Source organism: Stomoxys calcitrans, chromosome 5, assembly GCF_963082655.1.
Source record: "Stomoxys calcitrans chromosome 5, idStoCalc2.1, whole genome shotgun sequence".
In the NCBI taxonomy this organism is placed as follows: domain Eukaryota; kingdom Metazoa; phylum Arthropoda; class Insecta; order Diptera; family Muscidae; genus Stomoxys; species Stomoxys calcitrans.
The window spans coordinates 5,568,132-5,592,924 of record NC_081556.1 but is presented as its reverse complement, the minus strand read 5'-3'; the positions used below and the strand labels follow the sequence as shown (position 1 = coordinate 5,592,924).

General features: G+C 36.8%; 5 protein-coding genes across 8 annotated transcripts in view; 2 read left to right on the top strand and 3 right to left on the bottom strand.

The window, feature by feature from the left end:
• Positions 1-2,230: 2,230 nt before the first annotated feature.
• Positions 2,231-3,817, bottom strand: LOC106094775 (WD repeat-containing protein 74). The gene is made up of 4 exons (XM_013262017.2): positions 3,666-3,817; positions 2,902-3,608; positions 2,483-2,841; positions 2,231-2,410 (listed from the first exon to the last, which is right to left on the bottom strand). Exons 1-4 carry the CDS (start codon positions 3,751-3,753, stop codon positions 2,257-2,259), a joined length of 1,308 nt encoding a protein of 435 aa, XP_013117471.2. The 5' UTR covers positions 3,754-3,817; the 3' UTR covers positions 2,231-2,256.
• A 329-nt stretch (positions 3,818-4,146) lies between these two features.
• LOC106094802 (pseudouridylate synthase TRUB2, mitochondrial) lies at positions 4,147-5,395 on the top strand. The gene is made up of 3 exons (XM_013262043.2): positions 4,147-4,351; positions 4,413-4,619; positions 4,684-5,395. Exons 1-3 carry the CDS (start codon positions 4,219-4,221, stop codon positions 5,286-5,288), a joined length of 945 nt encoding a protein of 314 aa, XP_013117497.2. The 5' UTR covers positions 4,147-4,218; the 3' UTR covers positions 5,289-5,395.
• A 209-nt stretch (positions 5,396-5,604) lies between these two features.
• On the top strand, positions 5,605-10,370 carry LOC106094756 (SET domain-containing protein SmydA-8). The gene is made up of 4 exons (XM_013261995.2): positions 5,605-6,223; positions 6,299-6,559; positions 6,738-7,302; positions 9,743-10,370. The coding sequence occupies exons 1-4, from the start codon at positions 5,874-5,876 to the stop codon at positions 10,265-10,267; spliced, it is 1,701 nt and encodes a 566-aa protein (XP_013117449.2). The 5' UTR covers positions 5,605-5,873; the 3' UTR covers positions 10,268-10,370.
• Positions 10,348-19,211, bottom strand: LOC106094703 (serrate RNA effector molecule homolog). Of its 4 annotated transcripts, XR_001222611.2 has the most exons (9): positions 19,033-19,211; positions 18,541-18,692; positions 18,313-18,476; positions 17,957-18,239; positions 17,113-17,179; positions 15,713-17,041; positions 11,890-12,767; positions 11,461-11,596; positions 10,819-10,909 (listed from the first exon to the last, which is right to left on the bottom strand). XR_001222611.2 is itself a non-coding variant. In XM_013261952.2 (8 exons), exons 2-8 carry the CDS (start codon positions 18,687-18,689, stop codon positions 10,831-10,833), a joined length of 2,949 nt encoding a protein of 982 aa, XP_013117406.2. In that variant the 5' UTR covers positions 18,690-18,692; positions 19,033-19,211; the 3' UTR covers positions 10,348-10,830. The 4 variants fall into 4 exon arrangements, 2 of the variants coding, with proteins under 2 accessions (XP_013117406.2, XP_013117395.2); XM_013261952.2 differs by lacking the exon at positions 11,461-11,596 and having other exon boundaries at positions 10,348-10,909; XM_013261941.2 differs by lacking the exon at positions 10,819-10,909 and having other exon boundaries at positions 10,934-11,596.
• The window catches only part of LOC106094686 (synaptojanin-1), a 78,500-nt gene continuing 72,310 nt past the window's right edge, over positions 18,604-24,793 (bottom strand). The window contains exon 6 of the mRNA XM_013261930.2: positions 18,604-18,692. The gene's annotated coding sequence lies outside the window, so the exon portion shown is untranslated. The remainder of the gene's footprint in view (positions 18,693-24,793) is intronic.

The following is a 24,793-nucleotide window of genomic DNA, read 5'->3' as shown; positions in this document are numbered from 1 at the left end:
GATATAAGTGAAGTGAAGTGTTAAATAGTTGTTATCAAAGCCTAATTGCGATCCTGTTAATATTGCAGGGAATACTTTCTAGGAATGTGCCATATATGTATATGTGTATAAGACTAAGACAGAGAATAAATTTCTTTCAACTTTGAAAATATCTAAAAGAAGCCTGCACAAGACTAGGCATTGGAAATGCAAATTTGCCCACTAACATTCCATTAAGGTAGAAGGGTAAAGCTCAACGATAAGGGGCCTCCTTTTTAAAGTCGAGTCCAAACGTAGTGCCGCAGTGTGACACCTCTTTGGGGAGATCTAGCATTGCAAAGTATATAACAAATGTCGCCAGCATTAGGAGGGGATAACTAACGCTAAACATTTTCTTTGTTCTCGCCAAGATTTGAACCCAAGCGTTTAGCGTCATAGGCGAACATGCTAACCTCTGGGATGCGGTGGCTTGGAAGTATATTATTTTTATACCTACCACCATAGGATGGGGGTACACTAATCTTGTCATTCCGTTTGTAACACCTCGAAATATTGATCTGGGACCCCATAAAGTATATATATTCTTGATCGTCTCGAAATTCTGATTCGAACTAGCCATTTCTGACCCTCCGTCCGTCTGTCGAAATCACGATAGCGGTCGAACGCGTAGAGCTAGACGCTTGAAATTTCGCACAGATACTTTATATTGATGAAGGTCGTTGGGGATTGCAAATAAGCCATATCGGTTCAGATTTGGATATAGCTCCCATATAAACCGATCTCCTGATTTGACTTCTTGAGCCCCTGGAAGCCACAATATTTGTCCGATTTGGCTGAAATTTTGCACATAGTGTTCTACTATGACTTTCAACAACTGCGCCAAGTACGGTCCACATCGGTGAAGAACCTGATATAGCTCCCACATAAACCGATCTCTCGATTTGATTTCTTGAGCCCCTGGAAGACGAAATTTTTGTCTGATTTGGCTGAAATTTTGCACATGGTATTTTATTTTGACTTCCAACAAATGTGCCAAGAACGGTTTAAATCTGTTTATAACCTCATTTGACTTAATGAGCCACTGGATGCCTCAATTTTCATCCGATTTGGCTGAAATTTTGCATACGATGTTCTGTTATGACTCTTAACAACCGTGCCAAGTAGGGTTCAAATCGGTCTATAACCTGATATAGCTTTTATATAAACCGATCTCCCGATTTGAGTTCTTGAGCCGCTGGAAGCCGCAATTTTTGTCCTTCCAACAACTGTGGTATGTACGGTCCAAATCGGTTACGAACCTGATATAGCTGCCATATAAACCGATCTCCCGATTTGACTTCTTGAGTCGCTGGAAGCCGCAATTTCTTTTTGTTTTTTTAATTTTTGTTCGGCTACACAAGAACTCTTGTAGAGACATCTAATAAGAGCGAAACAAACTCAAAAAATACAGAAATTGTTGCCTCAATTTGTTTTTCCAAAGGTTACTGCTACATTTTACCCAACTTTCGATACAAAATTTATGAACTATTTCCCAACATAACTTCTATGAACTTACAGTTCGTTAAGGCTCCAACATTATTTCACCCTTTTAGAATTGTAGCTAGCTTTTCAACTTCACAACACTCATTACACCCTAATAAATTCAACTATTGTGCGTTATTACGAATAAGAGAAAACAAAAGATACAGGAAACAAGAAAAATTACTTTTTTCCCATTGTAGCTGGTTGTTATCCCTTCACATTAATTGGCTAAATGACACAACATTCCTTAGTTAGTGTCTCATAACCTTGGAGTAATTGTTGCAATACGATGCCCTTAAAAATAAATCAAAATAAATGTGGGGCCATGGTAAAAGAAAAATAAGTACCCAGTGTGGGTCCTCTCATTGTTAATTATGGACTAATAAAAATAAAATGAATGGGAAGGGAGACAGGTTCATAATTAAAAATAAAAAAATCCAACATGTCATCCACAAAATAAAATTAAGGCAAATAAACTAAAGAAAAAATAACAAAATAACTTTTCCACATTGGCATTGATGATGGCTAAGCAAGTCCTATATATTTTTATTTTTTTTTTCGACAATTTTCCTTATTGGTACATACCTTTAACTCTGCCCATGGCTATACTTTTTGATTGTTGAATTTTGAATTTGGAATTGCTTGAATGAAAAAAACAAACTTGCTTTGCCCATCCTGTGAAAGTTGGATACATTTGTTTGACTTAAGTCCTAATTCTAAAAAGCTCATGTTTCAGGGTTTTGAACAACAGCTTGGTCAATTCTTTTTCTTTTTATTTTTGCCAGATTTTAAACTAGTTTTTCTTTTTGAGCCAGCCTTAGCTTTGCTTTCCGTGGTATCATTTTCAGCTGAGTCTGTGTTAGAATCATTGTCAGCTTGATCATCACCAGCGCCATCAACTTCATTGTCACTGTAAGGGTTAGTTTAAGAAAAAAAACGGATAAGGATTCCCTTAAAAAAATTTACATATCCTTTTGCTTACCAAATAGTCTGCATGTTTTCAAACATATCCTCATATTCTTCATCTTCGGATACTACCTCAGATGGTTTTTTCTTATTGCTTTTGTTTTTCTTTTTGTTATCTGATTCCTCTAATTCCTGTTCTTCATCATCGCCATTGGGATTTTCCATAGACTCACGTATAAGAATACGTGTGGCTTTTGATTTCACATAGCACTGGTACATAAGAACACAGGAGTCCACATGATGAATGCGTACATATCTATCCAAACAGGCCGAGGCTAAAAATTTGCCCGTAGCATAGAGATAGACATCGCTAATACCCCCAGTAAAACCTTTATAAGTGTGGACAAAGGTTTTCATGCGCCTTATGTCGAAGGCCTACGAAAAAAAATTAAAGTCATTATTAAACAAAAATTAAGCAAAAATTCCTAAACATACCTTCATGGCCCCTGTTGTGGTTCCGGTGTAAATATAGTTACCATTTGCTGCCAATGTAGTAAAACTCATTTGATCTTCGGTGGAGTAACACTGAACCGGTCTTCGTTGCTTTCGTGTATCGTAAACCCTTACATAGCCATATCGCGAACATGTGGCCAATGTATGAGGGGAATCAAAGAAACCCACATCACTATCCCATACAGGCACTTCAAGTTGCAAATAATCATTGGGTAAATTTTTGGAAGAGAATAATTGTTTTCCCTCAACAGCCATATCAAAAACTTTTAAATTATTTTGTCTTCCTTTGCCTCCTATGGCCACAATATTAGGATTACTGGGACACTGCCTCAAGTGGTCCATATGATCACCAACTTTATCTAGAATGAGTTTAGGCTGATCTGCGTCTATATCACCTTCCTCGTTTAGTGCCAAGCAACGCATGTGGCCATTTCCAAAACCCGCCACCACACGATTTTCAAAACGTGCCAAACCCACTATGGGAGACTCCTCGAAATCAATGGTGTATTGAATTTGATCGGTGCGCACTGAATGCACTTGGGCCATGGACTTGGCTCGACCAATGAGAATCTCTGATTTGTTTTCATTGCTAAAACCAAGAGCTGTTATTTGGGAATCTGTGTCTAGTTCTCGTAGATTTTGCAAATTGGTTTGCTTGAAGGGATTTTGCTCGTAAGCAGGCAGCAACTCTGAAAACAGAAAAAACAAATAAAAGTTGTACATTATTTTCATAGGAGAGAACTTACTTTTAAAAGTGCCAGTTTTTGTGCCCACATATATTTCATGATTTGCTGTAAAGCTGGGATTTTTTAAATTTGCTGTGGTCCACTTCATTTTTGGAAATGAAAAATACAAAGAAAATAAACAGAGAAAAAACGTGGTCGGTCAAGAGAATAAACTCAAATGCCGCAAGAGTGCGTATAGCACAATAAAAACGACAGCGACATACAAAGCGCATTATAAGAGCCAAATTTAAATTGAGGACTAAACCTATATAAAAGGACATTAATAATAAAAATTTTGACAAAACGATATTAAAAATTGAATAGGACACATCTATACAGCTTCATTTTAACATAAAATTCCTTTTAATATCTTCTCATCCATATCTAGTTTCCCTTGCCTAACGTTTGGCGCCAGCGACGTGTTTGTGTTTTTATATCAAAGCGGCACTCTCTCTCTCTCTCTTATGCTTATTAAACACACCCATTGAGCAACAGCTGCTACTATGGCAATTCAACACAGCTCAGGGTGTTTTGGATTTTCTTTTGGCATAACCCACTATAATACCGGCAAGAAATGTCCTCCTTAAGGAAGATCCAAGACGCCTCTGTCATATTCCGCAACCTCAATGGCATTATAAATGTATACAAACCACAAGGCATGAAAGTGAAGCATGTGAAAGCGGCTATTCTAAACAACATTTGCAAAGGTTTGTATTCCATCAAGTAGGCCCACTTCTCTGATGCAATTCAATTCATTATTCATTACAGATCTGAATGAACTTCGTGCCAATAATGAGCCCCAGTTGCACCAAGTTCCTTTATTGGAAACAGGCGGTGCTGCAGATCCACTGCTGCGCAAAGTTCATTCATTGAATTTGGCAGAACATGTTCTCAGTACAGGACCGCTATATGAAATGGAAGATATACGTTGTGCTACTGTAGCTAGCCTGGGTCAGCATACCAGTGGAGTTTTATGTAAGTCCTAAGTTTTCAAATACTACACAGAGTATTTTGCTAACCCCTTGGCTATGTTTCTTAGTATTCGGTATTAACAAAGGTCTGAAACAGTCCATGCGTATACAACGCAATCGTCCTGTACGTGCCTACCATGTCACCGGCAAACTGGGTGTAGCCACTGAAAACCATTTACCCAATTCTCTTATCACGCTAAAAGCCAATTACCGCCATGTACACCCAGACAGACTGAGCAGCTTAGCGTCCTCCCTGCAAGCCTCGCATCAACGCAAAATGTTTGAACTATGTGGAGTAGATTTGCAGTCACAGGCCGCCTATGAAATCGCCTGCAAAGGCCTTATAAGGCCGGCAAACAATACACAACCTGTTATCTATGGCATAAAACTTATCGACTTTCAACGGCCCCATTTTACTCTGGAAATTCATGCCATTAATGAAACTGAGGATTATTTAGCAACCCTAATACATGAAATAGGCATTGAATTGCGTAGTGTGGCGCATTGCACAGCGTTGAGATGCATACGTCACGGCAAGTTTACTGTGGAGGGTGCTCTCCTAAGGCAAGCATGGAATCTGCCAGGTGTTGTGAGAAATATGCGCGAACAAAAGCAAATCCTGGAACAACATCCTTACCTTTTGAAGCAAAACAGCATAGAATTAAGAAACTAGTTTAGTTAGTACGTGTGTGTAATTAATTAGTGAATTAAGTAGGTAGGCTTTTTCCTGTGTAAATATAGTATGTGGGTACGTTTGTGTGTAGCTAGGCAAAATCGGGAGATGATGTTTTTGTTTTCTTCCCATTTTTTGTACACTCACATCGACATACATTCACACACAGCATCGGCATCAGCATCAGCATTGGCACAAACATTCGTACGTATGCTTCCTGCTGAAGAGCAAAACTCATGCATCTCATCTCACGGCGCATGCCTTCTGGCCTGCTGTCGAGACAGCGAGCAGCAGCAATAGCCAAACTGCCGAAAAAGTTTCTCTGTAGGAGTGTGATCTTCAAACGAGATCATTTGAATTTATTAAACGGTTTAGATCACAAGTGTGCGTATATATCATCTGTTGGTTGGTCTAAAAATATATCTAACATATAAAACTTAAGTGAATACAAAGACTGCTCTCCAACAGATAGGCGGACGGACGGAAATACGTACATATTAAAGTTAATATTTCATTTGATCACCTAATAAATTGAACACCTTTGGAAGTAGGTGAAATCTCGAAAATCCCCACAAAGTTGTTGCAATGTCTTCTTCCGGCAATAAAAAGGACTGCTGTGCAGTGTGCCAAGTGCCCGCAACATTGACTTGTTCCGCCTGCAAGTCTGTTAAGTATTGTGGCAAAGATCATCAGCGTGAACATTGGAAGGAGCACAAAATTGAGTGTGAAAGTCCATATAAAATCGAAAGTGACGCAATTTTGGGCCGCCATCTCTTGGTTACGCGAGACATACAAGCCGGCAATGTTATATTCGAAGAGGCACCTTTGGTGGTGGGCCCCAAGTGGTTCCTGTCGGACCGCGAACAAGAAGTTCCAGTCATGCCCTGTGTCGGCTGCTACACTCCATGTCGCATCGGCGGTTTCGGTTGTTCAAAGTAAGTTATATAATGCACAAAAAACGCATCGAGACATTTAATCTTCCCCCCGTGCGCCACCTTTTGTCCCTGCAGATGCCAATGGCCCTGCTGTTCGCCCCACTGCGAAGACATTGCCAATCCCAACACCCATGGTGGCATAGAGTGCGACATTTTGAAATTGGGCCCAAGTCCAAAAAATACAGGTGATTTGAAAGCCATGACAGACTACTACCGGCCGGATGCCCTGCTGGTGTTCAAGTGTTTGCTGCTGCAAAAACGAAATCCCAAGAAGTGGAAGAAACTCATGGAGATGCAGAGTCATGAGGAGGAGCGCAAAGGATCCGACTTGCATGAGTATGTAATGACATAAGTAGTAATAAGAACAGTAATAATAATAATACGGATTGTTGGCTAGATAAGCAAATACAATACGACGGACGATGTATGCATGCACATACTTACATACCTGTCTCGAATGATGCCTCTATCTCTCTTCATCTCTTTTTTTATAAATTTTTGTTTTTTATCGCAGAGACGCCGAGAAACGTGTCGTCACCTATTTACTGAAAAACTTTTTGGAACCTCTCAAAAAGCTTGAAGAGAAGACCAAAGAGAAACTGCTCGCACAATACGATGCCACCATCCTCCGACGCATCTGTGGAATAATCGAGACCAATTATATGGTGATCAGCCTCTCTACCGGCCTGGAACTCAGCGGTGTATTCTTTACCGCTTGCATGATGGAGCACTCGTGCTTGCCCAATGCTTATTTCCAATTTAACGAGTGCAATGAATTCGGCATCTCGGTAATAGCAGGTCGTGACATTGCCGCAGGTGAACACATAAAAATCATGTACACAAATATGCTGTGGGCCACACATATGCGGCATGAGCATCTGCAGATAACCAAACATTTCCGTTGCAAATGTGAACGTTGTTGTGATCCCACCGAATTGGGCACATACTTCAGTGCCCTGAAGTGTGCGGGTGATGCCAATAAAAAATGTGAAGGAGGAATACAGCTGCCCAAGGATCCATTGGATAAAAACACCGACTGGATATGTAACAAATGTCCCATGATCATAAATGGTGAACAGGTAAATAATAAGCTGGCGGGAGATAGTTTTATATTTGTAGAGTCAGAAGAAGAGGTCTACAGACTCACTTGAACCTACTACCATGGTATGCCTCAGCCATGGAAAACCACCAAACTAGTTGCGAAAAACTTCTCAAACCGTCTTGAAACCAACATTCTTTTAACCTCTTTTCACTGGTGAGAAGTTGTCAACTTAATTTCCCCCACACATTAATTGATTTCGGTTAATTTCTCACGAGAGAGCAAGAACCGCTATTGTTTTTCGTTTTGTAAAGAGAGTGTGAGAGGTTGTGAGATAAATGTGAGAGACAAAGGCGGGGGTTTTTTGTTCTTAACACGTAATAGTACATACTTACATATACATATGTACATATGTATTATATGTGTTTATTAATTATATTAATATTTCATATACCTATATTGCACTCTGCTCTGCCTTAGTAAGATTTTGATAATTTTCTTATCATTTGTAATGTGAAAAAGAAAACATGCATAGTATTGCTTGTAGCTCTTCTTGTTTTCTGCATGATTTGTATTTTGCAATAACTTTTTATTTTGTTCTATGTTTTCCGGTAGATTCCATGTCTTTCATCCGGTGTTTGTGGGTCCTACTTTGGGGGTTCTAGACAAAGCATGGCAATATATTTTTCTTTTGATGGGTCATTTCTCCACTTTCTTTGCCGACTTCTCATGATAATTCTCAGCTCTGTCGATATGTTAGGTTGCGGTAGCAGTGTGTTGTGTCTTTTTATACCCACCACCGAAGGAGGGGGTATATTCATTTTGTCATTCCGTTTGCAACACATCGAAATAACCATTTTCGACCCTAGATCGTCGTAAAAATCTAAGACGATCTAGCCATGTCCGTCCGTCTGACCGTCTGTCTGTTGAAATCACACTAGAGTCTTTAAAAATAGAGATATTGAGCTGGAACTTTGCACAGATTTTTTTTTTTTTGTCCATAAGCAGGTCAAGTTCGAATATGAGCTATATCGGACTATATCTTGATATAGCCCCCATATAGACCGATCCGCCTATTAAAGGTATTGGGCCCATTAAAGGCGCATTATTATTATCCGATTTTGCCAAAATTTGGGACAGTGAGTTGTGTTAGGCCCTTCGACATCCATCTTCAATTTGACTCAGATCGATCCAGATTTGGATACAGCTGCCATATAGACCGATCTCTCGATTAAAAGTCTTAGGTCCATAAAAGGCGCATTTATTGTCCAATTTCGCCGAAATTTGGCACAGTATGTTGTGTTAGGTCCCTCGACATCTTTCTGTAATTTGGCCAAGATCGGTCCAGATTTGGATATAACTGTCTACAGACCGATCTCTTGATTTTTTGGACCATAAAAGGCGCATTTATTGTCCGATTTCTCCGAAATTTGAGTTGTTTTAGGGTCTTCAACATATTTCTACAATGTGACCCAGATCAGTTCAGATCTGGATATAGATGCCATATAGAACGATCACTCGATTTATGGTTTTGGACCCATAAAAGGCGCTTTTATTGTCTGATGTCGCCGAAATTTGGGACAGTGAGTTGTGTTAGGCCCTTCGACATCCCTCTTTAATTTGGCCCAGATCGGTCCATATTAGGATATAGCTGTCATACAGACCGATCTCACGATTTAAAGTTTTGGCCTCCTAAAGGCACATGTTATGTTAGGCTTCTCGACATCCGTGTCATATGTGGTTCAGATCGGTTTATATTTGGATATAGCTACCAACAAAAAAAAATATTTTGTTCTACAAAATTGAACAATGACTTGTACTTATAAGACCACTCAATGTCCGTATCGAATTTGGTACAAATAGGACCATTTTTCGATGTAGCTGCTATGGGGGCATAAATCATGCACTTTTCCGGGATTATGACGAAAGGTGGGTTACATATATATCCAAAGTTCGGCCCGGTGTAGTGTGGTCGTGGTTACAAGCGGGACAAACATCTAGCATGTTGACTCCGGTTTACCGGGGTAGTTTACTCTACTCTATGCTCATGACTTTTGTTTAAGTCTACCCTATATTTTGCTTTAGATCATGAAGATCCCGTCCAACGTCTCAGAGCTGTGGTTTCCTATCCAGCAACATAGTGATTTGGATAACTGCTGATCAAGCAGCCAGAAAATACCATTAAGAATAGGGGAAAAGGGAGTAGGGAAAAAACTCCCAGGGAATTGTTATTCAAAATAGGGCTGATAATTGATTGGGTTAGACTCCTTCACATATGGATTTGCTGCCACATAAAACATCCTACAGTGTTATCTTACCTTTCGTCTTATTATACCCTACACCACTTCTGTTGTACAGGGTATGATATTGTAGCTCCCACATTGTACTTTTAGGGCAGGTGTAGGGTATTATACAGTCGGCATCGCCCGACTTTTGCCCTTCCTTACTGGTTTTATACATTTTTTTCCTCTAAATTTCAGGTAAGCTATCTGCTAACACAAATGACGGAGGAGGTAAAGACCCTGATGTCGCGCCGACCCACAGTGAAACAAGTCGAGGGTCTTATCGAGAAACTCAGCACGTTCCTGCATCCCAATCATTATCACATCTTCAGTTTGAAACATTGTCTCATACAGTTGTATGGCAATGAAATGGGTTACAAAGCCGAACAACTCTCCAGTGGACAGCTGCAGAAAAAACTAAAAATGTGTGAAGATCTCTATGACACGTGTCAGAAGCTGGATCCAGCCACCATACGTCTGGCCATCTATGTGGCCATCATTTTTCACGAAATGCATTCGGTCTACATGGAACAGGGTCGACGCATATTGGATAATGATAAGGCCAAAGCCATGGAAGCCTTTACCAATGCCAAGAATGTGCTGGAGAAAGCCGAGGATGTATTGGAAAAGGAACTGGATGGAGTTGCCGGCAACAAATTGAACGATCACATACTGAGGGCCATGAAAAATGTCAAATTCTATATAGAGAATATGTGTTCTTGAGACCATGATGGTGAGAGAAACTAGTGCTGCTTTGGAGCGTGGTGCTGCTGTTTTTTTATGGGGGTTCAAACTTCTACACATATATTTTATTATAATTATATTATCATAATTATCATGTATTTGTTTGTATTGTTTCGTTATAACACTACTTATATAAAATAAATTTAAAAAAAATAAAATAAAAAAAAAATACATTTTAAACTCGTTATTGACAAGAATCCGTAGTAGAAGAAGAGGAGGGCTACAACTAGCCATTATAATAAATACAACATCATGTGGTGTTTCGAGAGCAGGAAGTAGATGGACGCGGGATATTTTGAACAGCGTAGGCATGACGCGTTTTTATGTTAGCCTAACCGCTGAGTATAATCAAAATTAAAAACACCTTTCTTCCCACATAGAAGTATGTCTATGTATTTAAAGGGGGGGTTGTAGTCAAAGAGGGCGGGGACTTGTATTAGTAAAAATACACTGATGTATGACGTGTATTAGCAAGTTTGTTTCTTTGTTTGTTTGTTTGTTTTTGGGTGTATGTGATTTATTTTTATTGTTATTATTTCTTTTTAATTGAACATGTCAATGGGATCTTGAGGGGCATCCAAGTCTCGGTACTGTATTATTTGACGAAACTCTTGACCGGGTCTGTAAACAAAAAGATTGTGTAGAAAAATGTCATGGTTCAATAAATTTATTAAATTTATTTATGAGGGAAAAATATATTTATACAAAAGTATGCATGTAACAGAGTAGTAGTAGTAGTATGTATGTATGTATGTATGCATGTATGTACGCTTATAATTGGTTTGGTGTTTGTCATTTAACTAATAGTTAAATTAATTACAAAATTTTTAACTAAAACAAAAATGTCTTACAGAAACACAAGTTTATATACACACAACCACACACACACACACACGCACTAGTAGAACGTTCAATTGAATAGACAATAGATGTTTAGATAGCTAGAGGTAAAGGTGTTGCTAGTCGTTTTGGGTGGGCGGGCGGTTGGGCGGTGGATGGGTGTATATGCACAAATAATAAACAAAATTAAACGAGATACGAAAAAAAAAACGACACAACCAAAACAATGAAGACGAAGAACACCACTGCACAGTTTTGATACGGTTCGATATTTTAGCATATAAAAATAGAAAACAAAGAGGTCAACTTTTAGCCTTAACATCGATCATTACAAGCAGTATGTGAAGTGATCGTGGTTTTCTTTCGCTCTTTCTTTCTTTTCTTGTTTATTCAAACATATCGAAATTGGCGGGAGCATCCAAATCGTGATAGCCGATAATACGACGTTGATGTTCTATGGGTAATTCTCTGTAAAAGAAGTTTACACACAAAAGAATAGTTGTAGAGAAAGGGGGTAGTAAAATAAAAACAAAACAAAAAAAAACACATCAAAAGCAATAACAAAAAATAAAAATACAACAACCAAATGTATAGCGCAAAAAAGCAAAGCAAAGAAAATCATTTTTTTTTTCGTTTGTTTTTAATATAAATGAAAAATAAGGCAAAACGACTAAGGAGTTAATAATTATAGGGTTTGGTTTACTTCAAGTTACTTTTTTATACTCAAGAAAAACAACAAAACAAAAATAGACTATATATACCTTCGTCCGGGTCCACCAAAGCCACGGCCACGTCCTGGTATCATTAGGGGAGGGGCGTAGGCTGCATAGGGGGGTGCGTAGGCCGCCGGTGGATATACAGGTGCTCTGTAGCCTCCACTGGATTCGGATGTTGTTCGTTTTGTATTACCAGGATGTTCTGGTAGCTGAGGTCTCTTGGGATCCTTCAAATAGTTATTGAAGAACTCCACCTCTTTGCGCACCTCCTCCACCTTCTCGCCGTGTTTGTTAAATATATGCTTGCGTATAAATTCGGGCCCTTTGAATTTTTTGCCCGACAACGGACACAACCATTTGTCCTTGGCCAATTCTTGTGTATTGGCTTGTATGAATTTCTCCACTTCGTTTTCGGCATCCTTGGCTCCCAGATTTTTCAATTCCTCTAGCTCTATGGTGGTGGTCTTGGCCAAAAATGTTTGCATTTTACTTTCGAAATTCTTTATATAATCTTGCATATCGTTCTGTGAGACCTTCGAAGGCGGAGGCCCTCGTGCATGTATAATACCACAACGATTGGGCATTTCATCCTCATAGGGATATTCGCAATGATTATAGAAATCCACCGAATGCACTATTCGCAAATACAAAATCAAGTTATCCAAGACCGATATCAATTGGGGATCCCTTTCAATGGCTTCGCCTTCGGTCTCCTTATTCTCGCCCGAAATGCCCAAAAGCTCTTCCTCCTCAGCAGAAGCCTCTTCAATGAGAAAATCGGTAATGTTTTGCAATACGGGGTTGTTGGTTTTGAAGCCATACGAGGAGGAACTCGAAGTGTTGTTTACATCAACACCCGCACTGGAGTCATTGGCATGTCTATTTTCGGCATCACTCTTGGTTTCAGCAGAATTTGAAGATTGCTACAAAAGAATAAAGCACAGCTTTTAAAAAACAAGTACAAACTAAAAACGAAAAAGAGAAAACCTAACGCAAAAAAAATTTAAGTTGGAAAAGTTTCAACAGCAGAAAGGAAAGTTTATGATTGCAACTTGAAAATGAAAATTAATTATTTATATGAAAACTTTAGCTTCTTAGGAAACAATCGAGATTGCATTTGGTGTGGATGTTTTAAGTATTCTTCAAATAACATAAAGTGGAAAAACTTTGGCTTTAATTAAGTCTTTTGGGACTCGAAACATTAATAAATCTGAGGTTTGGTTCGGTTTGCATAGGAAATATATCCAATAAAAAACGATTCGAGATAAAAAAAAATATTAAATGGATTAAAATAAATAAATAAATAGAACATAAATAATTAAATATATAAAAACAAATATAAGTAAATAAAAAATAAACAAAATAGGTATATAAATAAAGTAATAAATCAATGGTAAAAACTATAAAAAAATTAAAAAAATATAAAATGACGATCATTGTCAAGCCACTGTAGGTGAGCAAGCTCGTTCCGGTGCAAGGGACCGATCGCCCCGGGAACATGTTAGCCATTGGTTATCTAAAATGGCCAATAGCTCGCCTTGTCATATCGAGCATCATAGGCACTCAGTATTTGTGCAAGAGCCAGTGCCTACCGGCATCTCACTGAGAATCTCCGCTCGATACCGCTGATTGTACGCGACTCACGTTTCAGGTACTCCGTACGGAGCATTGCACTATCCGGAACCTGTGGACGTTCCCGGCAGCTCCCATCTAAGCTTCTTTTGATAACAAAGAAGACCACACAGATGGGAGCCAGAGTTCTAGCCTTTGTGGTACTCATAGCTATGCCGAGTGGAGCAAACCAAACAAAACAAAGAAATTAATAAATATATATTAAAACAAAATAAATCATAAAAAAAACAAGAGGAAAAATTAAACAAAAATTAAAAGCAAATATAGAAATAAATAATTCAAAAACATAAATACAGAAATAAATAATCCAATATGAATATAAATACATATATAAAAAATAAAAAATAAATATATATAAAAATAAAAATAAAAAAAATATATAAAAATAAAAAAAAATATAAAAATAAAAAAAATAGATAAAAAATAAATATAAAATTAAATAAATGGAAACGTAGATAAATAATTAAAATTAAAAACAAAATAAAAATTAAAAAAAAAATAAAAATTAAAAAAAAAAATAAAAATTTAAAAAAAAAATAAAAATAAAAATTAAAAAAAAAAATAAAAATTAAAAAAAAAAATAAAAATTAAAAAAAAATAAAAATAAAAATAAAAAAAAAATAAAAATTAAAAAAAAAATATAAATAAAAATTAAAATTAAAAAAAATAAAAAGTTGAAAAAAAATAAAAATTAAAATTAAAATAATGAAAAAAATAGAAATTAGAAACAAATAAAAATTAAAAATATATAAAAATTAAAAAAAAAATTAAAAAAAAAATTTAAAAAAAAAATTAAAACAAAAAATTAAAAAAAAAAATTAAAAAAATTAAAAAAAAATAAAAATTAAAAAAAATAAATAAAAATTAAAAATAAATAAAAAATTTAAAAAAAAAATTTAAATAAATAAAAATTAAAAAAAATAAATAAAAATTAAAAAAATAAATAAAAATCAAAAAAAAAAATAAAACAATATTAAAAAATAAATAAAAATTAAAAAAATAAATAAAAATCAAAAAAAAAAAATAAAACAATATTAAAAAATAAATAAAAATAAAATAATTTAAAGTAATTATAAAAAAAAACAATTACAAATTTAAAAAGACAAATAAAAAAAATTTGATTGTTTTAAGATTATAACAAAAAACTAAGAAAATAAAAAACCATTTTAGTAAAGTAACAAAAAAAAAATAAAAATGATTATAAAATACAAAAAAATAAAAAGATTAAAAAAGGGGTAGAAAAAATAAAAAATGAGTAGAAAGAATGAAAAATTAGAAAAAGAAAATACCATCAAAAAAATAAGAAATAACGATTAAAAAAGAATAATGTAAAAAAGGTAATGAAACAAAAAACAATTCAAAACAAATAAAAAAATAAATAAAAAAAATAATGAAAAACTAAACAAAAATCAAAAAAAAATTAATTAATATTAAATAAAAAAAAATAAATAAGAGTAAAAAAGATAAAATTAAAAAAAAAATTAAAGTGAAACAATTAAAAAAAAAACCTATAAAAAAACAAAAATTAAAAATAGACACGTTAAGAACACAAAAATTAAAAAAAAATTTGTAAACAAGGCAATTAAACAAAAAAACCAAAAACAAATAAAAAAAAATAAAAAAGAACAATAAATAAAAAAATTAAAAAAGAAACAAAAAAAAGAATAAGTAAAAAAATATATAAAAAAAAATTAAAATAAAAAAAAAATTAAAATAAAAAAAAAACTAAATATATAAAAAAAAAATAATTTAGAAAAAATAAAAAAATAATTAAAAAACAAAAAATAAAAAATAAAAAAAAAGTTATTAAAAAATAATTATAAAAAAAATAATTAAAAAAAATAAGAAAAATAAGAAAAAATTAAGCAAATCATGGAAAATTATTTAGAAATTATATAGAAAAGAAAATTATACAAAAATTAAAAATATAACGCAAAAATAAAGTTAAAAAAACTTAATAAATTTTTTACAAAAGAAATTTAAATAAATTCCTTGTGATGAAATACGTATGTGGTTTTATTTAAGAAATCCTATGATTAAGATTTAGACAATTTATCACTCCATTCCTGCGATAAATATTTGTTTCCAGAAGTGAAAGGGAAAATGAAATCTAGAAAGTCGAATATCTAATATTGGTGCATAACTGGCAAAATTTCGATGAGTTCAATGAAATTATGATTTTGCCACTTACAAATTTTTCGCTTAAAAACGTGCTCATTATCAATTGCTTACTTACCCATAGCTTAAACTTTTCATCAAGATTCATGGCAATTTTTGCACATAACTTAATATCGGCCCTTATTACAGTCTTATGGGCTGTCATGCCATTCACCGGCCTGACACGACGGCTCAAATCTCTGTTGACAATGGCTCCCATTTCACAATCTCGCAATCGTGTATTATTTAGATTCCAGCAGATTTCCTTGATGTTAACATCACGTTTGAATGTTACCCATCCACGGCGATACCAACGACGTTCCACCAAAGGATCGGCTATGGCAACCCTAAGAAAACCATCGAATTTCTGGCAGACGGCTTCAATTTCACTCTTCGTAATGGAGGGAGCCAGATTGCGCAAAAATATGGAAGAGGTTCTATGCAATGCTCTTGCCTGGGGACCATCCTTGACTTTGTCTAAATCGATAGTCTCGGGTTGGTCGTCTATTTCCTTTTTCTCTTCTTCGGCATCGAGCTCCGTTACCGCTTCCTTCTTCTCCTCGTCCTCATCCTCTTTCTCGTCTGTCTTTTCTTGGGACTTCTTGTCTGTTTCTTCTTCATCTTCCATAGGTTTGTCTTCGGTCATTTTTTCACCTTCTTCTAAATTTTCACCATTGGCTTTTTCTACGCTTTCCGCATTTTTCTCCATATCACCATTGCCATTTTCAATTAGTTTCTCCGGTTCTTGTTCATTGTCTGACATCTTTTTCACCTCTTCTATTTTATCGTCTTCTGCAGACTTCAACTTCTCGGCATCATCTGCTTCTGCCTCTTCCTTTGAGCTCTTCTTATCCTCTTCATCTTCTTCCTCTTTTGACTCATTCTTTACATCTTCCAGATCATATTTGCTTTTTACTTCTTTGTCGTCTGCCTCATCCTCGCTACTAGATGAAGAACTTGAAGAATCCGAGTCTGATGACGACGATGAAGACGAATCTGAGCTTGTGCGCTTTCGTTTAAGGGATTTCTTTTTCTTTTCCTCACTGGCTGGCTTGGGCTTATTTTCGGTGTCATCGTCCCAGTTTTCTTCATTGTCTGAACCACTTTTACGTCTAATTGGTTTGGGAGATACACACTTTGGTTCATCGCCATCATTGGCGGCCTTCTTTTCGACAGATGTTATGATAACATCATCGTCATTGTCATTCTTCTTCTCGAAAATGCGCTCTGGATATGAGGGCTCTTTGGGCTTTTCATCCAAAATTTTCAGATCTTCCTCGGTGCCACCCTCCAACTTAATAACCACTGTGTCCAAGACCCGTAGCAATGCATCAGTCTGTATAGTGTCAACAGAGACTTTCTGTATCATGCCGTTTTGCAGTAGCTCCTCGAAAACTTCCACACGTTTCTGTAATGAATAGGAAGCATTACAACATGTTAATGCTTTTCATACAATCGTTGTCAAACAAAAAGCCTTACCTTGAGAAAGTTTAGTTGTTCATCTTTACGTTTGACACTATCCAGAGGGTGATATTTATTTTTGAACCTGAAGAAAGAGAGTACAAAAAAGTAAATAAATTAGCTTTGACGTATATAACCCAAGCTGCTGTTTTGACGACAATCGAAAAATGGTTTTAAAATTCCTCTCGGTTTGTAACATTTTGATCTCTCCTTGTGAATTTGCAATGAGACCTATATATGTAAAATCGTTGGCGGTTTGGATGTTCTGTTCTGCTGTTTCACTTTAACGGCATCCTGCCTGCTTATGCAACAATTTAGGAATTTGGTTTTTTGATCTATTTTTTTAGTTTTAGTTTGAGTTTGAGATTGTTTGCGAAATCTTACCTTACTGCTAGCTATGATTTAGATCATGGCTTTGCGTTTATATATTTCGTTAAGATTCAATTAGTGACGGGTTTAATGTAAACGCGATTTAAATAAAAGGTATTTAAACACACTCTGGCATTGCTCGCCAGGTGCAAAACAAAACAAAAAAATGCCGAATCAAATGATCGCATCATTCATTCAGTGATCGAATGTGGAGAAAATCAATGTGCAGCACCCACAACTCTATGGCATATGGCATTGTGTTGTGTGCTTACCGTCCTAAAGTTACTAAGGCGGTTGGCGTGGCTCCCCTAAGGACGCCATTCTTAAAATAGCTGTAGAGAAAAACTTTTGTAAACATACAGTGGCACATACAGTTGAAGAGATGTATAGCGTTAAACAAAATGAAATAAGTGTTTGATTGTTTTTAAATTGCCATAGGTGTGGAATTATACATACAATGTGCGATTTGCAATTCCATGAAAAACACACTTACCACTCCTCATCCTTGTGGGCCACAAAGAATTCGTTCAGTTGCTGACGCTTAAATTCCAATTTGTACTCATTATATTTGCGCAGAACTTCGGTATCGGAAATGCCATCGTCCTGGGTGTCTAAGAATTGCTTTAATGTCATCATGGCTGGTTGAGTTTGTAGGTCGCTGTTTGCTGCCGTTTCGCGGGCATGAGCACCATGGGCCATAGCTCCACCATAGGCGCTATGTAAACTGTGAGCTGCATAATGTTCGTTCCAGGCATGCAATAAATAGGGGTCGTAGGCTATAAACAAAAAAATTTCTCATTAAACTCTATGCTGGACATAAGCAAATCCAAATGCCAATTTTTAGCTTACGTCCATATCTGTGATTAGCTCGCAAATCATCGCCCCATGCGGGCCTCATTCGTTTTGCTGGCGGCATTTCTCGGTCTGGCGAACCATAACGATCTCTTGCTCCACGATAATCGCGGTAATCGGGCCTGGGACGACCACCAGCTCCTCCTCTAAATGGATTACCTCTAAATTATAAGCATAAAAATGTTTCGTACACACGTAACTGCAAGATTTGCCATATCAACTTACCGCTCTTGCCAATCGTCACGGCCACCGGCTCCCCCACCACCCCCTCGGCGATCATCACGGCGTTCCGAACGGTAACTGTCACCAGAGCTACGTTCACCGCGAAATTTATCGCGGCGTTTGCGATCGTACTCATCATCAGAATCGGCCATTGCCTAAAAAAAAACAGGATTGCAATTCAATTTTATAATTTACAATTTGCCACGCACAATATAAGGTGAAAGTCACCTTTCATCTCTGGCCAAACTACATACATACATACATACACACATAACCTCAAATTACAAAACAAAAATTCTTTATCTATAAAATCTATTGAGAAATCGTAAGGGAAAAATTATTTCTAACATTTGCAATCTATAAAATATGAAACTCTAAACTCAATAAACTAATCTCTACAATCAATTGAATTTTTCCCTATGTATCTTTTCGTTCATTCTGGAACAAAACTTCAAAACTTTTCCCACACTATATTTTCCAATAACATTTACTTACTTATTTTATGGGAACTATTTAACGTCCTACTTATGCGTTCTTGTGATATGCTTTAGAGTAGGTTGGAGATATGGTAAATAGTACAATCTTTTTGTTTTTGGAATATATGCCACTTTTTCCGGAAAACTAAAGTTGATAAATGACGCTTATAGATGCTTGACAGTGTCACACATCACACATCAAACGATTAACCGATTACTGAACAAACACGATTACTTTGCAAAATGCTGCAATTAAATGGGTCCTAAACACATCTAAAAGTTGATAACTTTATTATCGATAGCTCGATGATGAGTGAATGAAACTGGAATAGGTTGGAAAAACTGCACACAATTTTTGGAATTAAATAAAGCGAGAGCAGGAAATTAAGTTTTTGTTTCCCTATCCCTTTCTTCTAGCCCATTAATTTTGTCATTAACGTTTATACTGAGAGATTTCTCATTTCGATAACGGCCGATAAATTAGGCTTCAGAGAAACAAACATTGTAAAATGCTAAAAAAAACAAACACACAAAAATTGAAAATAGTTGAAATATATAAAATCGATCTCCAGATTTTTACTTCTCATTTTCGTTTGAAATGTAGATGATGGGAAATTAACGATAGTATCGATATTTATTATTAAAACTATCGAAAATATTGAATGTTACGATTATCGATAGTTTGCCAGTTCTAATTTACAGGTGGGAGCAGTTGCCAAACAACAAAATTATGAGTGCACTATCTGTCAAAATCGGTGAAAAGTGCAACTCTGGTTTTATGTGATTGCTTGCTGTGTTTTGTTTTATTACTGTATAGACAAGCCGTGAAGAACAAAATTAAAACGCAAAAAAAAACAGTTTTCAGTGCAAGTGTTGAAGCCACTTCAACAGCGAACAACTCCAGACAACAAGAATATTTTAACAGCGCCATCTGCAGCATTTTGTAGAATTACCCTATGTTACATTGATTAAATTGACAACGCCACAACAAATTATCATGATGATCTATCATCTGTTTTTTCGCTGGCGTCTGTCATGGTCCTTAGTCATCAATAAATTTTGCATTGTTCCCCAATATTGGGGCGAACTGAAACAGCAAGTCTGTTTGTGCACTGATAATTTATCCAGAACATCGTTACCCTGGGGCTCAATTCTCGTTTTATGAAATGAAAAAAATATTTACATTTTTGTTTTCATATGAAAACATGGTGACAACATGTTTTTTTTATTGTGTTTACCCAAGATTCAGGAAAAAAACATTCATTTTGTGTTTTCATAAAAAGAGAGTTGAGCCCCTGGATAGATGTCGTTTTCAAACAAATTTAAGTACATTTTGCTATTTGGTACTAAAATAAAACACAGCTACTACTTCGCACCATTTTTCGTGGTGTGTGTGTTTGTTATTGTTCTTATCCCAGCAGGCCGCGTCGTCAAAACATCTTAAAAGAAGGGTACATGACAATGTTAAATCGTTGAAGACATATAGCATACAAATCGTTGATGACCTTTTCATGTAGTAGTCAAGAATATCGTGCATGACAATTTAAGCGACATTGTGAACGACATTCAAGAGTCAAATGGAAAGAGAAACCAAGAACATATCCGACAATGCTTTAAGGGTAATACATTGCAGATTACGTTGTGCATAAAGTAGAAGAATCATTCGATGCCAAAACGTACACACTGGCGGTATGCATTGACATCGAGAGGCTTTTAACAATGTGCGGACCGACACACTGATGCAATCCTTAGACCAATACCGGGTGGACCCGGTCCTTAGAGGCTGGATAAACCATATGCTAAGGAACAGTCGGATAAATTGTGTGTCCCATGGCATAAATATAAGGGAGAAAGTGACACAGGGCACGCCACAGGGGGGCGTTTTATCGCCACTCCTATGGGTGACCACCATAAATGACCTATTACGGATGCTGACAGAGTAGGGATTTGAACCCGTCTGCTACGCAGACGATGTTATAATACTTCTAAGGAGTAAGGAACGAGCTATGCAGAAGGGCCGAAAGTGTCTTGCATATGGCATATGACTGGGCTAGACCCAGAGGTCTCAATATAAACCCAGAGAAGACTGAAATATGCCTGTTCACGAGGAAGACGAAGGTGGGCCAATTTAACGCACCACGTTTAATCAATAAGACGATTTCGATATCTGACAAGGTCAAACACTTAGGTGTGATCTTGGGCACTATGTAGATGGGCCGTATACTCCAAATGGGGCCTGAATCCGAGGATAGTCCACTGGCTCTACAGGAGCGTGATTAGACCAATACTTACTTACGCCTCAGTAGTTTGGTGGACTGCTATGGAGAAAAAGTGCAACATAAGGACCATACAACAGGTTTAGAGAACATGTTGTCTTGGCATAGGCAGAGCGATGAGGACCACCCCCACTAGAGCACTGAAGACTATTCAAGATATCCGACCCATTGACATACAGAATAAGTGTGGGGCAACCACTGCGGCTATGCGACTTAAGGCGATAGGAGAATGGATTGAGGGTGGCAGCTGCTCATACCATCGCGGTAAAAACGAGGCGACGATAGGAAACCTGAAAGGAAGGGAAGAGGTTTCCAATCGTATACCTGAGATGAACCTTGAGGTCGAATGCGAGGCACTGCTGCCATCGGCACAGTCTTGGATTGACGGAACTCTAGTATTGCCATCTGGAAGATCATGTAAAACGGATGGATCAAAGCTAGAGGACAGTCTGGGCCTGGGGTTTACATTGAGAACCCAAGGACTGAGATCTGTTTTAGACCGCCTGACCACAATACGGTCCCGCAGGCGGAGATCCGGGAGATCCCGGAATGCTTGAAGTGGTGTGATGCTAACGCGAGGACGTCGAGTGTGAACATCTTTACCGACAGTAAAATTGCCAAAAGGGCAATAACAACCAGGACGGTAATGTCACGAACAGTCTTGCAATGTAAGAAGGATATTAACGCCTTCTCTGAGGATGGCAAAATCCGCATCGTTTGGGTGCCGGGCCATAACGGAGTAAGGGGAAATGAATGACCAGACGATTTGGTGGTGAAGGCTAGAGGACTGCCATCAATAAACTTGGTTAACCCGAAGCCTTTCGGGTCGACGCAGTCCGAGTTAATGGAGTGGGCGACGAATGCGCATGCAACATTGTGGAACAGCGAAACGGTCGGTAGGACAGCGAAAATCCTATGGGGTGCTCCAGATCGTGAGAAGACGAGGCTAATACTGAAAGGAAGCAAGAAGGAGGTCAGTATAGCTATTGGTATCATAACGGAGCACATAGGACTGCGAGCTCAAATGAAAATTTTTCCAAATTTTGCCCATTAACATTCCACTAAGGAACAGGGGCAAACTTCTCACATATCTATGAGTGCAGTACGATTCAATTTTAAGCTCAATGATAAGGGGCCTCCTTTTTATTAAATTTTTGGCAGTACTTGGCATAGGGGATGTCAACTTGTTCTCTTTTTACACACATTATTTGTATAGGTTTTCTCCCTTTTTGGTGACATTTTCAATTGGCAGATTTGACATCTTTAATGATGTTCATGGGGCCTATCCACTTTATGTTTTCGCAAGTGACCTAACCTTCTATTACCAAATCCTGGGAATAAATGACAAAACCACATGTTTTATAGAAATAATTGCCCGAATTTGAAATATTCTTTGCTGGAAACCATATAAAACCTTGTTTATCATACCACCAACTTGCTCCCACAGAATTTCACATCATTTTTTTGAGCTTATGATGTTGTTTTACACGCGTTGTTTGTTGATAGCATTTAAATTAGCATTAATAGCGAAGAGCTGCCAAAGTTGTTAATTTGCATGATACAACGAAGTCATTTTGACTGCTTCGATTTCATATTACCTCCGGCTGACTGGCTGTCTGTCTCTATGTCAGCAACAGCAATAGTAGTTGATCAGCAGATCCCATTTCATTTCACTTTTCATAGCCCAAGACGAACCCTAAAGGTGGTGACAATTAGGTGGCTTTGGCTGACTGACTGACTGACTGGTTAGTGGGATTGTTTTATTGGATCGCCACATTTTAACAACAACATAAACAAGAAAAACAAAAGCAATCATCCAAAAGACATAGTCGAAGACAAAACAGAAAAGTGTGTTAAGGTCATGGCAAAGGCATCATCATTATCATCATCCACTGCGATGTTGCCTTTGCTCGCCAAACATCGCTCCTCTCGGTTGTGAATGAGCTCAGATGTTTTAAATAATCGATTGAAGTGTTTTCGTTTTCTTGTTTTCGTTTTTCGCTTTTTAGTTGTTGTTGTTGTTGTTGCTGTTGTATTTTTCTCAATAATTTTTGCAATAAAAATGCACTCTGGAACCAGTTTGGTCAGTGATCTTAACGCATGGCCATAAACCATCAGCTAATATGCCATATTTACACTTTATGGTCAGAATTTCTGTTCACCACACAACATTCCATCAATTTTGTTGTTGTCATATTTCAACCACGCCTGTATATCCCAAACTGGCTTAATGGTATTGCCTTATCTGCTGTGCATATGATGATGCAGCATGCGTGAAAGACAAGTGTTCGTATCAATTAAATGTTTCTTCCTGAGTTCTCTCCAATCACATATCTTGTTTCCACCTACATGCAAATGTGTTGTGGTGGTTTTGTGTTTTTAATAATTCAACTTTAAATGCTAATGAAATATGGCTATTACATGTTTTTGAATACTGCAAAGTATGAGGACAGCTGTCGGGGAGTTTTGTGTGTGTTTTTTCTTGTTTGACCTTAAACAAGATGCGTCATTCATCACCAGGGCAACTGGCTGAACAACGTTCGCTTCTGACAATATCATAATTACAAGGACTACAAGGATTACAAGGACGTTACATTCATTTCTGTAGAGTGAGAGAGAGAGAGAGAGAGAGATATGTCAAGGATTTGTTTAAAAAGCTGGTTAACAGCTGTTATCATATGCTTTGGACTCTCTTCAAATTAAGGACACTTTAAATAAGGCAAAACCTGGCTAGAACAGAGTACTCTGTACATCTTTTGAAATGGCTGTAAAAAGTTTTAACAAAATATATTTACGTTTTAAATTTATTTACGGGAAATTTGCCTTAATATTAACTAGGATTAATTGTTTGTAACTGCTTTCTTAGGGCCCTAAGCGATACAAATGCGCTTGTTTTTTCGCATATATATAATTTTTTATTTTTATATGGATCATGCCAGGCCGTAAACAGCTGAGTACAATTTTTTCTCGCAAAGGGCACTATCTGTCTGCGAGTTTTGACTGTGTGTGTGCATTATAGTTAAGAACCATGCCACACACAAACAACGAAAAATTGCGCGAACTATTAATATACACAAAACCTGATTTGCATTAATCACTGATTTTGACAGATAGTGCACATTTTTAACCTCCTGTGTTGACAAATCATTACTTAGATGTTTTGGCAACTCCATCCTATGTTTGTTGCTATATAAATAAAAGCCCAGGGTTCAAGGAATAAAGTTAAGCCAAGCGATCAGCCGACATACATTTTTTTAATCTTTGGCACTACTTGGCATTGAGGATGTAAACTTATTCTCTTTTTACATTCATTCTTTATTTTTCTCCTATATGATGACATTTTGAATCAGCAGATTTGACCAAGACATATTGACCTAGGTAGTGTCGCAAATAGTCGAGTTTTAGTTGTGTGTGTGTATTATAGTTAAGATCCATAACACAAACAACGAAAAATGGCGCGAAATAGTGACATACCTAAAATCAGGGTTGCACTAATCACTCATT

Coding starts and splice junctions, on each gene's coding strand:
- LOC106094703 (XM_013261941.2), bottom strand. CDS start 18,689: ATGGCCGATTCTGATGATGAGTACGATCGCAAACGCCGCGATAAATTT. Junction 17,180..17,956: donor GCCCACAAGGATGAGGAGTG/GTAAGTGTGTTT, acceptor CTCTTTCTTCAG/GTTCAAAAATAAATATCACC. Junction 17,042..17,112: donor AACAACTAAACTTTCTCAAG/GTAAGGCTTTTT, acceptor TATTCATTACAG/AAACGTGTGGAAGTTTTCGA.
- LOC106094775 (XM_013262017.2), bottom strand. CDS start 3,753: ATGAAGTGGACCACAGCAAATTTAAAAAATCCCAGCTTTACAGCAAAT. Junction 3,609..3,665: donor AAAAACTGGCACTTTTAAAA/GTAAGTTCTCTC, acceptor TTCTGTTTTCAG/AGTTGCTGCCTGCTTACGAG. Junction 2,411..2,482: donor GAAAACATGCAGACTATTTG/GTAAGCAAAAGG, acceptor TAACCCTTACAG/TGACAATGAAGTTGATGGCG.
- LOC106094802 (XM_013262043.2), top strand. CDS start 4,219: ATGTCCTCCTTAAGGAAGATCCAAGACGCCTCTGTCATATTCCGCAAC. Junction 4,352..4,412: donor TCTAAACAACATTTGCAAAG/GTTTGTATTCCA, acceptor TATTCATTACAG/ATCTGAATGAACTTCGTGCC. Junction 4,620..4,683: donor GCATACCAGTGGAGTTTTAT/GTAAGTCCTAAG, acceptor TATGTTTCTTAG/TATTCGGTATTAACAAAGGT.
- LOC106094756 (XM_013261995.2), top strand. CDS start 5,874: ATGTCTTCTTCCGGCAATAAAAAGGACTGCTGTGCAGTGTGCCAAGTG. Junction 6,224..6,298: donor GGCGGTTTCGGTTGTTCAAA/GTAAGTTATATA, acceptor TTGTCCCTGCAG/ATGCCAATGGCCCTGCTGTT. Junction 6,560..6,737: donor AAAGGATCCGACTTGCATGA/GTATGTAATGAC, acceptor TTTTTATCGCAG/AGACGCCGAGAAACGTGTCG.